The sequence below is a fragment of the Aedes aegypti genome, chromosome 2 (genome assembly GCF_002204515.2).
Source record: "Aedes aegypti strain LVP_AGWG chromosome 2, AaegL5.0 Primary Assembly, whole genome shotgun sequence".
In the NCBI taxonomy this organism is placed as follows: domain Eukaryota; kingdom Metazoa; phylum Arthropoda; class Insecta; order Diptera; family Culicidae; genus Aedes; species Aedes aegypti.
The window spans coordinates 211,864,150-211,880,201 of NC_035108.1; the positions used below are offsets into that span (position 1 = coordinate 211,864,150).

The following is a 16,052-nucleotide window of genomic DNA, read 5'->3' on the forward strand; positions in this document are numbered from 1 at the left end:
TTCATTTGTGATTTTATTAAATATATTCTCATTGGAGGAAGACAATATCAGACTCGCCCTTATTTCATATCATTCCATTCGTTGTTTTGCATCCGTCAACAACGAAACAAAATCCCGATCTACCATAGTGAAATATTGTGCCGGCAGCCGTGGATGGCCCCATTGTTTTGATTGCAAGTAGGTACGTGCGAATCGCGTTATCTGTCACTTCGCGGGGGGGTTGGTTATTTGTGGCTAGAGACGATTTTCTTCCATCCTTGCTAGGCTGACCATAAGGTAACCGAATAAAAACGGGACAAATAAAGAATAAAACGGGACAATTCGAAATACCGTAAATTGGGTGAAATTGATCACTGTGTCACTCGATTTTATATATTCGTAATGGAGCACAAATATCAATGTAACCTGCAGTGAATGAACGTTGTTTGTCGTAAGTATGTCCAAATTGTGTGTTGTGAAGTTTTTTGCGTTCAAAAATGTTTATTTATATGAAAATAATGTAAAATTTCAAAATCTTGTACATCAATAAACTTCTAGTTCTAGACAAGGATTTGGACATGGTATAATCCTGAAAGTTTGTGAGGATACTAAAGATATATCCCCAAACTAGATTTCATAACCAAAACTCGTACCAATTCGTTGATTTGGTTGAAATAATTGAATTTCTGTAATATATCAAGAAATTCCTTTGGGAATTGCATACATTTAGGCGTTTTCTGCGTTATTCTTGAAATTTAAACATTCATTATTTCTATAAATATTGTATTGTTAAGAATTTGGCAAGCATTTTCGGATTCAGGGAGCTCAAATTTATTATGTGAAGTTGTTTTGAAAACTAACAATAATGGCATTGATAAGTGATCAATTTCACCCCGAAATGAGATCTCCCGATTTTTTATTTTAGACATATTTTTAGCACTAAAATTAAATTTGTTAGAAAATTTCGGTACTTGAGTCAATGAGACTCACCTTCATACTTGTTTTCCTGCATTCAGTTGTTTGGCATTGTCAACATTATAGAAATCAGACAAGAAAAACCTTGAAAAGTGATCAATTTCACCCGAAATTACGGTACGTTTAAAACAATCGGAACAATTTAAAACACGGGACAATTTTACAAATCCAATATTACCCTACATCTGTGTATGATTCAATAAACACATAAGAACCTAGAAGAACCTTATTCAGTGATTTCTGAAAAAGGCATTTTTATAAATTTCTTTCTAAACATAATTCGTTACACATTTCAATGCAAGTAATTTAAAAGCTGGGTTAAAATGATTTAAATGAAATTGTTTACAATGTGGTGAGCATATCATAAACCTTTTTTTCGTAATACTTCATAATTTTATTGAAGAATACACTTTTTTAAACAAAAAGTCCAATCGAATGCATATTAGAAGTAAAAACAGAATTGTTCTTCAATACAATTTACAAAGATGGATTGATAAAAAGATTGATTCGATATATGTATTGAATCAAATTAAACAGCAAAAGTGATTTGTTTTTGTTCCCTTTTTCTCAATATTAGAGCTTCTAGGTTTATTTAAAAGCTTAAAGTAAATCGTGATATCGATGATTGTGGTCAAATTTTAGTAGAACAGTCTCAAGTCAATTTTCGACTAGTGTTCGGAAAATATAGCCTTTTCATATAAAATTTTCATTAACAATTTTCTGAAAGTATTTAATTCCATCAGGAATATTTTAAGTCTAATTAAAAAAATATCTTATGAAGATCGATCCTTATTCTGTAAATTAACTAAAAATTTGGCAAACGTATAAGCAAAAAAGCGCAAAATGGTAATCAGAAGCATATGTTGTCAAAAGATAAAGTTTAACTCTGTTTGAGAAACTGATAACTATCATTAGTGCATCAGATTCCACTCATTTAAGGGAAGTTATGTGTTCAAATGTTTACTATACAATAACTGTAGTGTTGATCATTACTATATTTATGTTGCAATGTAGATCCAAATATAGGTAATTAGTGGCAAAATAAAAATAATTTGAAAAACTGTCTTTAAAAAAAAATATTTAATTGAATTTGTTACTGCATCTAGGTGTTTCTATTTCCGCTCACGGTAAAGAGATTTCGTGAAGAACTTACAAAAAAATGCATTATTTCGAATTTTGTTGTTTATCCTGAAATTTGTTATGGTCAAATTGTAGCTACAACTGCAATAAAAAAGACTGTATACTAAAATGAGATGTCGATCTCTTTAAAATTTTGTTTTATATTTTGCATGAGCGGTTATTGAAACACACAAAAATATCTAGTCATCCAATAGCCGCTACTACGCTACTACAAGACCTCGTGTTTCAATATAAAGAATTATTTTATAAAATGAAAATAATGTCGAACGACTTTATTTGAAAGATAATGTAGCTAGAATATAGCCGTACGAAAAATGTTACTTTTTGACACTGAAAATCAATGTTTACACTAGTGAGCGTAAATAGGGACATGAGCGGATACCAATTCACTGATGGTACTTGAAAAATAGATGATTAAACTCTTAAATCTTATTTAAAATTGTTTGTAGAGGTCTACAAACAAAGAGCCACGAATTCCAACGAAGGATCAATCTTATACAAGTCGATTTCCTCAGAAAGAGAAGTATCGACGTTTGTTTGACGTCATTTAAGCTTTCGGTCAACGTCAGGCCAACAAGGAATTGGATAGGTCTATAATCCTTTTTTTTACTGGAGTTGAAAATTATGTGCCCCTTCTCTATATCCCAAAATACGGGACAATTCGAGCATTTTGCATAAAACGACGGGACAGCTCGTCAAGGTGGTAAAAACGGTACTGTCCCGTTAAATACGGTACGTATGGTCAGCCTACAAAATACGGGACAATTCGAGCATTTTGCATAAAACGACGGGACAGCTCGTCAAGGTGGTAAAAACGGTACTGTCCCGTTAAATACGGTACGTATGGTCAGCCTAATCCTTGCTTGAAATAGAATCAGCATCTAGCAGCATAACCAAAATTAACCCTTTAAGATTATGTCCGACTTTTGTTTTGAGACCCACCACTGTGCGACGCAGACGTCGGTAGCGCCGCGACGCGCATCGCGTCGTTTCGGTCGGTTTCACAGCTGTTTGTTTTGACAGTTTATTTGTTTTTATTGTGCAGTCGGTGCGGTAGGAAAAAAAATAGTCGAATTTTAGCGAGCATTTTTCCACTTGTTTTGTTAGGAAAATGGATGATTACAAGCAAATAGTGAGTAAACATAGCATTTTAGCAACTGCTAGTGCAATTCAAAAGTGCATCAAATCGATCAACGACAAGCAATCGAAATCTAACGTGAAAACCAATGAGCTGGAGCTGTTAAAAAGTTTGGTGAAATCGGATAATCCAAGAACTGCGCAATTGGCGGTTCAGGCCCTGGTGCAACTGGTGTCCAGTGGATCGCTGGATCTCGGTCAGACGTTGGGAATTTTGGTTACGACGTTAGCCAATTCATCATCGGCCCATTTCAATGCAATCGGGTATGGTATGTTTGAGCTGCTGTTGCTGGATCTTAGGCGCCGCTGTTCTGCCCTGGGGGAAGATCCTTATGTGTGCCAGTTCGATCTGAAGCCACCGCAACATCCTCTGATATTACTGCTGAGCAACCGGGATGTGGTGAAGGTACTGGCTTTCAGCAACAAGGTTAACGAAATTTGTCATCACCACGACCAGATGTAAGTATAACCTACAGTTACTCATACTCATATTCGTACAGAAAAATGTTTTCACATCAAATTAGCCTAGCTTAGACTGACTACACATATCAATGGCTGCTATTCCGTGATTGACCGAAGTCAGTGAATATGCACAAAGAATCACCTAGAAGTTCGGCTGGGATTGGCCATAATCTTCTTCAGTGTGCATAATTCAGTGCCTCTATTTATACTTGTCAATAACGGCGCCGGCCACGTCCTTGCAGTCAGGTGGGATTAAGGGAAGGAATGTGTAGTGTGTAACCTTTGCTATTTGGAGACCGTGTTTTCCTCTGCATCTCCACAAAGGCTACTGGGAGGGATGATTGTTAATGGGGACGATTGTTGGGTCACAGAATTCACTTTGATAAGCGATTAGACCATGATAAACGATTACTTGTGAGATATAAACATACTTAGGAATATAATATTTTCAATTGACATGAAAAATTTTCAAATATGAGAAAATAATGTCGTTACTTCAAGTGACGAACCATTCAAAGTTTGTTGAACGAATAGCTAAAAGCAACATTCCTACAGCTGTTTGGATATTTTACTCAAATTGAAAAAAAATCGATTGGCTGGACCATCACATAATATTCTTATGCCGACACTTACAGTGGCGAACCATTGAAAATCTTTTGAATAAAATGAACGTTTTGCAAGTCTACACTTCTAGCACAGACAAACAGACCGAACCATTCAAAGCTTTTTTTTATTTATAAAAATAAAGGTAAGGGATTTTATATAAAAAATATAAAACAAAAAAGTTATGAATAAGAGTTTATGCCGACACTTACAGTGACGAACCATTCATAGTTTGTTGAAAAATATTTATGTAACGATTAAATGTGTGGTCATACATATTTTACAGATTTGAAAAAAAAAAGCATGAAACGAGCTCACCAATTGATCCTTCATCCTTGATTGAGCAGCCACAATCCACTTTCAGCTTCACTCGTGTGCTCGGTCTTATAAAAGCTCTCAGAAAAAAGGGCGCGCGACCCGAGGAAAAAATTTGGGGTGGGTAATGTCTTTTACATTACCGCGGGGTTGACGTAGAACTACGATGATTAATAATTTGATTTGTCATGTGTGTGAATTTGTAAGTGTACTAGTTTTGTGTTGTTATTGATCGGATGAAGTTTTCAGAAGTTAACTCTTTTTGGACTCATTTTGGTAGTCCTGAAAAGAACCATTTGTCGTTCTGTGGTTCCGAAAACCAGTGTTTGGTGTTCTAGGAATAATGCCAGATGATTGAATTTGTTTGTTTGGTCGTTGCTTCCTTGTGTTGCTTGGTTGGGTGATCGGTTTCTGGCTCCAGCTGTAGTTCGCCAAACTCCTCCAGTAAATTAGATGTTTGATAGCTCGGGTGCTTCGATCGTGATAATCGATTGAATCGGTCCAGTGCTTTGGTTTGTAGCAATATCCATTGCATGAGCATTAAGGCTCTGTACATTGATACTCATCAATATGCAGGCTTGGCCGCTATGATCCAGTATTTCACGCAGTTCGTCTCAAAGCGTCACTAATCGATGATTGCCTAAGCGCTGCAGCTCATTCCTCAAGTCAACCCTTTTGGGAGAATTGCTGCCTTTGGGGAGAAACTCGACCCTTTGCTGCAGGAATTTCATTAACAACTCTTTGGTAAAGCAGAAATTTTCCGAGGAAAAGTCTGCTAAAAGTGAACTTTTTCAAAACAACTCGTATTGATAGGAATATTTATCAACAACTCTTTGTTAAGTAAAACCATACTAAATAACTCTTTGCTCCATCGCCAAACCAAACCATTTCATTGAATTCATCAAGTACAAGAATATGAATGGTAAGGAGAGGCAGATGGTGTATATTTCGCTGGCGTTACTTTCCAACAGGTCGCCGATTGGCGCTGACTACTAATCTGTCCACTGAATGATTTTCAGTTGTTGCTTTCGTTCGTTGCTCTCTGGTTCCGTTCGTTACTCGCACACTGCTGTGGCTTTCACGCGCTCTTCTTTGCTGCTCCGCTGCTTGATCCGTTCGTTATGCCGTTCGATTTATGAATGAGCTGGGAGCAGAACAACCAGTGGTTTTATTTGCTCGAGCTTCTTTCACCGATGGCGAGTGGTGGGGTTCTCGCTTAGTTGTTTCGTCACTCCGTTCGCTACTCGCACGTGATTGGTTATTGCTTTCGCGCTATTTTCGTTGATGATTCTTCGCTGAGAAAAAAAACTGAAACTTTTTTGATTTTTCATGCAAAATAACCAACTTTGATCGGGGCCCAAATAGCCGTAGCGGTAAACGCGCAGCTATTCAGCAAGACCAAGCTGAGGGTCGTGGGTTCGAATCCCACCGGTCGAGGATCTTTTCGGGTTGGAAATTTTCTCGACTTCCCAGGGCATAGAGTATGTTCGTACCTGCCACACGATATACGCATGCAAAAATGGTCATTGGCATAGTAAGCTCTCAGTTAATAACTGTGGAAGTGCTCATAAGAACACTAAGCTGAGAAGCAGGCTCTGTCCCAGTGGGGACGTAACGCCAGAAAAAGAAAGAAGAACCAACTTTGATAAACCATATCTCAGTTATTTATGAACCGATTTGAATGAAATTTTCACAGAATATCAGACATAACTTAAATTTTAACATATATTTTTGAGTGATATTTCCAATCACACGTTGAAAAGCAGTAACGGTTTGACTTAAGTGAATTTTTTGACGATTTTGTATAATTGACATAACTAAACAGCAAAGTTGTAGATTTTGACGAGATGAATAAGTTTGCTGAAGACAGTTTTTGTGTAAGGCTATCAGAATTTAAGATAAAAAGTTTTGAATTTTTCGTCGAAAATTACAGTTTAGTCAAACCGTTATTACTTAAAAACTTGTAATTGCAAAAATTATTCAAAAATATATGTTAAAACTCAAGTTACATCTGATGTTCTGTGAATGTTTCATTCGACAATATTTCCATAAATAACTGAGATCTAACTAACCAAAGTTGGTCATTTTGTATGGAAAATCGAAAAAGTTGCAAATGCATGTGAATAAGTTAGGGCCTTCCTTAGCCGAGTGGTTTGGTTAGAGTCCGCGGCTACAAAGCAAAGCCATGCTGGAGATGTCTGGGTTCGATTCCCGGTCGGTTCAGGATCTTTTCGTAATGGAAATTTTCTTGAATTCCCTGGGCATAGAGTATAATCGTACCTGCCACACGATATACGATTGCAAAAATGGAAACTTTGGCAAAGAAAGCTCTCAGTTAATAACTGTGGAAGTATCATAAGAACACTAAGCTGAGAAGCAGGCTCTGTCCCAGTGAGGACGTTAATGCCAAGAAGAAAAAGAAGAAGAATAAGAAGAAGATGTGAATAAGTTCTCAGTTTATTCGACAAACCAGCTAAATATTTCATGGGTGCACAACAGCAAAAGGGTAGCGGATCACAGGGATTTAGTTGAAATCTGGAAACGTAGCTCAATAGTGAGCGATTTCACAAACCGGATTCTGGATTAACTACTCAGCAGGCTTCTAGCAGCGAGGTACTTCTTGCTGAGCAAGTTCGGAGGAGCTCTTACCAGCTCGAAAGCGGAAATGGAATGAATCTGAATCCAACGAAGGCAGCATGTTTTATAACCTTGGAATAGCAATGGGAAATGGGTATGTGCCAATAATGTGTTGGGCTTGGAATTACTTGAAAATTGTGGAGAATACTAATACGTGAGAAATTGGTCGAACATGAATTGTTGGAATGATTAGCATTCCCTAAATATTCAATACGAGCTATTGATAATCAATAGTTTTCTTTATTATGACGGTAAATTTCTGATTCATGGGTGCCAAAATTATTACAATTGTTCAATAGAATGTCTTTTCAAAAGCATTCTAAACATGTCGCAATTTTGTTACATGGGATAATTTTCCTAATCAAAGTGTTCCCATAAAATATGGAACATAAAAGGCGCTGTTGGAAAAGCCACTCTATTTTACAATCGTTGAGCACTCACCCCGACGGCACTGCAGCAGCGTCCGCGAGTACAATCTCAAATGGTTGAGTCATAAATTATTCATGACAAATGAAATTTTGTATGAAGCCGTGTGAAATTGATTTAGGAATATTAGAAGTTATAAATAAAGTCGGAAATATTTCTCTTTTAACTCTTTTCCACAAATTTGATGGCTCTGAGAAGAACCGATGGCTTTGTAAGCTTCGATGTTGTTACGGATAAATAACACTGCTCGGACCAGCAAAACTCAGGGGGCTTCTGGTATATGCCCCTAACGGGATTGCTTCTTGACCACCAATGATGATTTCATCACGAGTCGAAATTTTGAAGCGCGGGTCAACAGCTCCTCGGCCGATGAAATTTGCGGCGGCGATGACGATGGCTGGGTGAACGCAAACAAGCGGTGAACCATAAAGCGAGAATGACTCGCCCGACCGTGTTCACAGTTCGACCGCAAATTCACCTGTGGACTGCTTCCTCTTCTTCTTCTAGGCGACGGCAGCGGTGATGGATTTAGCTTCGGACGGCATCTTCTCTAGCTCGCTCGACAGTTTGATTTGAGCGAAGCAAGACAAACGGGGGCGTCCTTCGCTATCGATGTCTGTGCCTGAGAAGCACGCCCGGTCAGAGCAAGCCGATCTGTCGCCTGCTGAGATGCGAGCCAATCGGAGAGTGAAAAGCAAATGACGTCAAATTTTCTCTAGCCACCCCTATTTATAGATTTGCTTGAAATCAACGTTCTATTTTAAAACAGTTTTTAAACTTTTTGGACAGGTATGTGGGATTCAGTAAGTAAACGACATGAAGCTTTGATGTCTTATCTTTCGATTGAGGTGCTAATCAAGAAATTTCGTTAAGCCAGCGAAAAGTTATAAACGTTTAAAATATTTCATGCCAACGTAACGCTCTCGGTTTTGAAATTCCAATTTTACTCCTGTATAGAGAAGAAAGACGTACTTCTACGTCAAAACAAACTAAAATTACTCGGGTTTTCTCCATGCACTCCAAAGAAAGCGCAACCCGAGAAAAACAACTGACGACTCCTCGGGCGTTCTCGACGCACTGCTCGGACTTTTACGTCGCACTGCCCGGCAGAAAAGAACGCGTCACCCGAGAGGGAAAAAAAATGACGACTTCTCGGGCGTTCTCGTCGCACTCAGAAAAATGTTTTCACATCAAATTGGTAAAAAAGTATGAGGCTATCCTGTTTGGCATAAAGCCATTTGTCATAAAGTCGTTTGGCATAATGATCATTTCGCATAATGATCGTTTGGCATAAAAGAAAATAAATTAGAAATTTAAATAGTGCTACTTAAAGATCTGGTGATCAGTGTTGACCAGACTCATTTCCCCGAAATTCGAATTGTGAAGCCATGGACTGTTATAACTGTGCGTTGTATTCCTGAGATGGAGGGGGAGGTTGTTAGGCTGGAGAGTTGCACATAGGATCCGACAGTTTCAATCTCGGTGGGCCGCAATTCAAGTTTCGGTGAAATGATTCGCACTCACTCACTCACTCATTTCATTTCACCGAAACTTGAATTGTGGTTCTCTGGGATCAAAATTGATCGATTTTGTGTGCAGTACCATCTGCTTTTCTATCTTAGGAGGATAGACCATGGTTGTAGTAGTTCGTGGCTTCATAGTTCGGAAAATGTTATTTTCGGGGAAATGAGTCTGAGCAACACTGCTGGTGATCAAAAGAAGAGAAAATCGTCGATGAAAATGTAAGTAGTTACAATGCAAACCACTACTTTAACAACGTAATGAGAAAGAACAGCCTATGACCAAAAGAAGGGAAAATCACATATGAGAATGTTAGCAATGGTAATGCCAAAAACATAGCAACTCAGTTTTCAATTATTAAGCCAAACGTCCATTATGCCAAATGTTTATTATGCCAAACGACTGTTATGTCAAATTATTTTATGCCAAATGACTTTATGCCAAATGGCGTCCCCCAAAAAGTATAATATATAATATGATATATCGAATTCAGATTACTGTATTAATAACGAAGGTCGTCAAAGGTATCATCTATTGTTAACAAATCATACACTGTTATCATTTACTTTCATCTTGGGTATAAAGGAAAAGTATTGAATTTGTGTCTAAAATTGACTCAATTTCATTCTTATTAAACATCTAATGTGCAATACTCAATAATAAATTTTAATGCTCTATGCTTTCAAATATTTTATAACATCGTTCAGTTGTATTAGAGTAATTTTGGATAGTTTATATGTGGACACTTTCGAATCTTTAGGGGGGGGGGGACTTTTTCAATGATTCATTTGTTTTGCATGATATTTCATATAATATCCACTAAGTCGAACAGTAACGATCAGTTTTTAATCGTATTGCTTTAAAAATTATATTTAAGAATACTGAATAAGTTTGAAAAACATACGTACATTTTGAGAATAACTACGAAGGGATATCGACATTTTATTTGTATTTCTCTCTAACTCTTTGAAAATCGCTAAGCAAAGTGTTACATTAAAAGTGGAAAGAATTATCATTCACTGTATGATTTTTGAGCTATTTTTATTACAGTGTGAATAAAAACATATATCAAAATTTTTCTGTGTGTGCTACCAGCGAGGACGACAGGAGATGTAGAAAGAGAGAGTTTGTGTAGATTTGGCGCGATGCGAACGGAATTAGGAAGGAGAGAGGAAAGAAGGAAATCATAAAAGTAAAAATTCCGTCGTGTTTAGACGTGTTTCGTTTTGCTAAATAAAATTCTTAAAATACAGTCCACTTGCTTTTCGTCCCTGAACTATCCGAAGAACATTTTGGTCCGATCGTGCCGGATGTCGGATTAGTGGATGGAAGCAGTTTAGATTCTCGGTTCGTGCGCGGAACGAGAAAGAATCGACGCGAGTTTCGGCGGTTGCGACGGTCGAATCGCGAAGTGAATCCGATTGCATGCGTTGCATCGGATAATGTTTTCCGATAAACGTGGTCGGAAATTGAATTCTGTTCCCGATTGAGTGGTCGAAGAAAGCTTCTGGTTACTTGTGCGTTCCGGAGGTGTGCGCTGCTAGTCGGACGGCACAATAGACATTGAAAAGTGGAGGTCAAGCCTCAACGAAGAAGAAGAGCGTGAAAATTGTGCGATAGTGAGAAAAAGAACTAGAAGAACTATTTGCATGTTATGTTTTTGCGTTCTAGTAAAGTGAAGAAAGTGTTGTTTCCGTCGATGCCATTTTCAACCCCGACCGGCGAATTCAGTGTGCCACGTAGTGTGCGTGAGCAAAAAGAGGAAGCTGAACAACGACAGAAAGAGAAGAAAATGGCGGAAAGTGTTGTTGCGTTGGTGCAGTGCAGTGCTGCAAGGTCGAAAGTGGTGCGAATAAAGTCGGCCATTTTGAATGCAGTACAGGATCCTGAAAAGTTCACGCATCATGGCTTGAAGCTGTATCTGAAGACGGTCGATTCTTCTTATGAGGAATACAACACTTTTCAGAATCGTATTTACCTCACCGATCCACAGAGGAGAGGAGAATTCGAGCCAAAATTCATCAAATTTGAAGAGCTGTACGAGTTCGTTCGAATTTCCCTCTGTGAGATGATACAGCACTACGACGACATCGAGAAGGCGAACGAGGCAGCGTTGGAGCGAGAGAAGCAGCTGCTGGCTGTGAAGTTCCAATGTAATACTGTGGCAATCGGAGATTGTTCTGGATCCAGTGGCGTACCACAAAGTGGCGTGCCGTATAGAATGCCACCATCGTTGTTGTTGCAGCAAACACCATTGCCAACATTCGACGGCAAATACAAGCACTGGCACAAGTTCAAGGCGAGATTTTGCGATATTGTCAACCGGTGCACCCAGGATTCTCCGGCGACGAAACTCCATTATTTGGATAAGGCGTTGGTCGGAGAAGCGAAGGGGGCAATCGATGAACAGACCCTCAATGACAACATCTACGACGGTGCATGGAGAATTCTGGTTGAACGTTACGAGAACCTCTCGATGGTGATTCATGGCCACGTGACAAGGTTGCTGAACTTGAAGCAGATGGCCAAGGAGTCGTCAGTGGAATTGCGGACGTTGATCGACGACTGTACGAAGCGTGTGGAGTCCCTGGATTTCCACAAGCTCAAGATGGACAAGATGTCTGAAGCCATCGTTATCACGTTGCTAGCGTCAAAGTTGGATCCGAGTACCCGAAGAAGCTGGGAAGCATCTTGTGAACACGGTAAGTTACCTGTGTATAAGGACACGATTGCATTCCTGCGAAAGCATTGCCATGTTTTGGAGCGGTGTGAGCAAAATGCCGTGCCCATGAAGACCCAGCCATCTACCAGTAAGACGCACACTGTGATGATTTTGAAGACGACCGATGGATGTCCCATGTGCGGAAGTGCTCATCGATTGATGCATGTGGAGCTTTCGAAAGGTTGAATGTTGACGAGCGGTATATGAAGGCGAAGCAGCTGGGATTATGCTTCAGCTGCCTGCTACGAGGACATCGAACGATAGCCTGCAAGAGCGGTAAGCCGTGTCCAATTTGCTCGAAGAAACATCTTGCACTGATGCATCCGTAAGAGAAGAAGCCTGTTGCAGTTGAATCCTCTCAGCCACCTGCGGCAGAGCAAGCAACGAGTTCCTCACATTCACTGACTGCAGCAAAGTGCACAATTCCAATCGAGCCAATGCAGCCGAAGCAGATTTTGTTGGCGACAGCTATCGTGATAGTGTATGATTCCAACGAAGTAGCGCATCCCGAGCAGAAGAAAATAACTACTGAATACCAAATTGAGATATTCCATACCAGATAATTTCCAATACTTACAACCTGAATGAGGTATGAATGAGCCCTGCATAAGAGGTAAAATACCTCAAATAATAGCTTCTGCATGTTCTACGAATACCAAGCTGATAATTAAAACAGGTATTTTAATACCTAAATAATACATGATGGTTTTTCATATAAAAGTGATTTTTTTCAATAATAATTCAATACCTCCAGCAGTCCTCAATACCTATCGAATACCAAAATGAAGTATTTTTAATTGTTTTGAACATTTTTTTCAAATACCATTATAATACCACAATGAGGTTTTGACAACTGAACAATACCTAATTATGGTATGATACAAAAAACAGAGTTCAAGTGGACATCATAGCCTACTCCGTCTGAATATTGGTCCTGGTAAAGGGGATACTTGGCAAAAGCCAGACCGAGGGTTCAACCCTGGGATGGAGAAACCGATACGAAATTTATGTACGTCAAGGTGAGCCGAGATTCTGCTGTCACGAACTGTCACTGTGAGCCCAGATCTAAAACAATGGACAAACATGATAAAAGCGCGTAACTGATTAAAACATATTTTTGTACTTTATCAAATGTGTCAAAAAATCGATTGAAAAGCTATTCATGCTTATTCAAAAGTAATGTCACAATAGCACATTTTATTCTGATTGAATATAAAATATTCACTTACGCATCATTTTACTTTTTCCAACAAAAACAAAAATGAAATGCATAGAAAGCTTTAGCCCTTTTTTCCATGTTTGTCCAGAACGATCGAAGGAAAACTACAAAAGAAAACTAGGGTAGATGTACCAATAGTGGAGGTACTAAGCACTATTGAATTTCATTGAACCGCCTTAATTCAAGAAGCGCAATTAATGCACATGCTGATGTTGTAACGGGAAGTAACGACCATTGACTTAATGAGAAAAAATATTTCATCGTAGTAATCCTCGGCATGTCAGTGAACAATAATACCTCCACTATTGGTACACTATTCCTTTAGTTGCGGTATATTTTTAATTTGTGTTCTATAGTTGCGGTATCCGTTGTTTTCTTATGGGATCCTCCACTATATGAACACTTTACTGAACAACACAATCGAAACGACAAATCGTTGCCTAACGTCCTGGTCTTGAACGGCTAGATGTTGTAGTGTTGGTCACTACTAACACTAGACAGGCAAAAATTTTACGCCTCGACCTGTTAACTATATTATTTTCAAAACTTCAAATTTTCAACTTCTATTCATTTCTCTCGCCGCTCGCTTGCGATTCTATTCATCTTGTCATTTCATTACTTTCGTTACTCCCTTTCACTCTGAGTACAGTATTGCATTCACCGAGAAAAGCCAATTAATTTTCATAATGTTAAAATCATGCGGTGATTAAACCTTATAAATGTAAGAACAGTTTTAGCAATTTTAGTGATATTTCATCAGATTCTATAACATTCCTCAGAAAGCCATTCCCCAGAATTCCGTTCCCCAGAATGCATCATTCCCCAGAATTGATCCAAGATCTTTAAAATTCTTATTATCGAATGGATATTTGAAAACATTAAAATGTTTATTAGATCAGAATTAGTATCAACAAAAAATATTAAATGTATTCTATTAAATTTATTTTCATAAAATTTCTACATAATGTCAATGTCAAAATTGGAACAGCGGCGAACTGTCATTTCCATACAAATCCGCGTTCTAATTTAGCAGGAGAACTGTCAAAATTGGAACATGACGTTACTCTTGTTTGTAGGCACTCTAGCAAAATCGGTCATATTATTTGTTCATTTTTAAGATTAGAATGAATGGACACTGTCCATTGGACAGTATATGATATGGTTCAGAAAAATGATGAGAACAATAGTTTAATTAATCGTAAAATAACATTCAAAATTTGGCTACCAATATCGGGTACCTTTCCCCTAAAGCTTCTACAGTGGATGATTAGCTGAAATGGTTTTATGACAGCTCTCCTAACTTTTTGACGAAGAATAGATACGCACACTAACTATTGTTATTTCATCAGTGCAGTGAAGCCAAACGTGTTCCACCGGTTCCACCATGAAAAATATTCTAAATGAGATGTGTACCATTTATAGTGCTAATACGTTTTCAGAACATGTTGTGTATATTGTGCAAGACGTTTGTGAATCTGTTTATTTATGGCCAACCTACATAAAGAAAATCGTTGTGTCCAAAACGCTGAAATACTCGGAAAGAATAAAGATAACCACATTTTTCTACGTCAACGGATGGAGGGATCCGTACAACTGGGTAAATTTAATTGTTTTATTGAAAGGCCCGTCCTTTAAACGATACGAATTAACTATTTTAGCATTATATCGATACTATCAAACAAAAAATTTACAGAGAAATATTTTTCTTTTTGTGTTGTACATAATTGTTATGAATATCTTGATGGTACAGTGAAAAATAAAGAATGATTTAATATGATGTGGGCTTCGTAGCCGTGCGGTTAGTGTCACCAGGCATTTAGCCGCATCGTGCTAGGGAGTGTGGGTTCGATTCCCGCCTCAGACCGGTAAACTTTTCGTAAGGAATGTTTCCCGACTGTGCCACTGGGCGTTGCATGCTAGTCCGTTGTCTAGTGTGGTGCTTCCTTCAAAGGGCATAAATGCCCACTGGAAGCATTAACGTGTCAGTGTCTTTTTTAAAAAGAATATCAAATTATTTTCGTTTTCATTTGCTGTCCATATAATAATTTTTGACATACCCTATGCATAAATTTCTCTTTAATTTCTTGAGTTGCTTGAGTAGCTCATGGGTTTGATGCTTCGGTAATGAGTTTTTCTAAGGGGACGTTTATAAATGTCGTTACCCAAAATTTGGTTAGTTTCGACCCCCTCCCTATGGCAATCTTTTATATAGAAACCTCGAAAATATTGTAAGCCTCGTCAACCTCTTATTTCCTTTGTTTTCCTCAATGGACGAAACCCAAACTTGAACATAATTTTTCATGAAGAAATGAAAATATTTTGACTCCTCTTCATGTTTAATATCAAATCAAATTACTTCCACGCTTAAATTTTTAAGAAATTATAGCCAAAGGCGAGGAGGCTTTTTAACGAAACATGCTATTATTTGCTTGTAAGTAGAGCGATTGAATGTAGTTCCGTTATAAATTACTTCCACGCTTTTATTTTCAAGAAAGAAAGCTTTTTAACGAAACATTGCATGCTATTGTATGCTTGTCAGTAGACCGATTGCATGTATTTCCGTTATAAAAAGCTTAGTGTCGAAACAATAGCGAAATGTACTTTGAAGAGTAAGCTGTTATTCAGTGCTCAACCTTCGAGGATGGAAGAAGTATTTCGCGGATTTGAGGAAGACGTGGTTACGACTGAAGAAAAGGAGGAGTTTGAGATTTTAAATTGTGGTGCTAAACATTTCAAACTTTTGCATAACGGCTTCATTTACCACAGAGACAAGCAGGTATGTTGATACGTTTAATTCAAAATGTTCCATATAAATCAGATTTATAATCCATCTTAAATTTCAGGTTGGTGATAAGACCTATTGGCAATGCGAGTTAAGAAGGGAACAAGAGAAAGAGAATAAATGGCCGGGCGAGC

The 16,052-nt window shown here is 38.2% G+C and overlaps 1 protein-coding gene across 1 annotated transcript in view; it reads left to right on the forward strand.

Annotated features, from left to right (window-relative positions):
* The first annotated feature begins 3,117 nt into the window (after positions 1–3,117).
* LOC5577000 (focadhesin) overlaps positions 3,118–16,052 on the forward strand; it is a 68,561-nt gene continuing 55,626 nt past the window's right edge. The window contains exon 1 of the mRNA XM_001663053.2: positions 3,118–3,690. Coding sequence (XP_001663103.2) covers positions 3,206–3,690 — 485 coding nt within the window. The 5' untranslated portion in view covers positions 3,118–3,205. The remainder of the gene's footprint in view (positions 3,691–16,052) is intronic.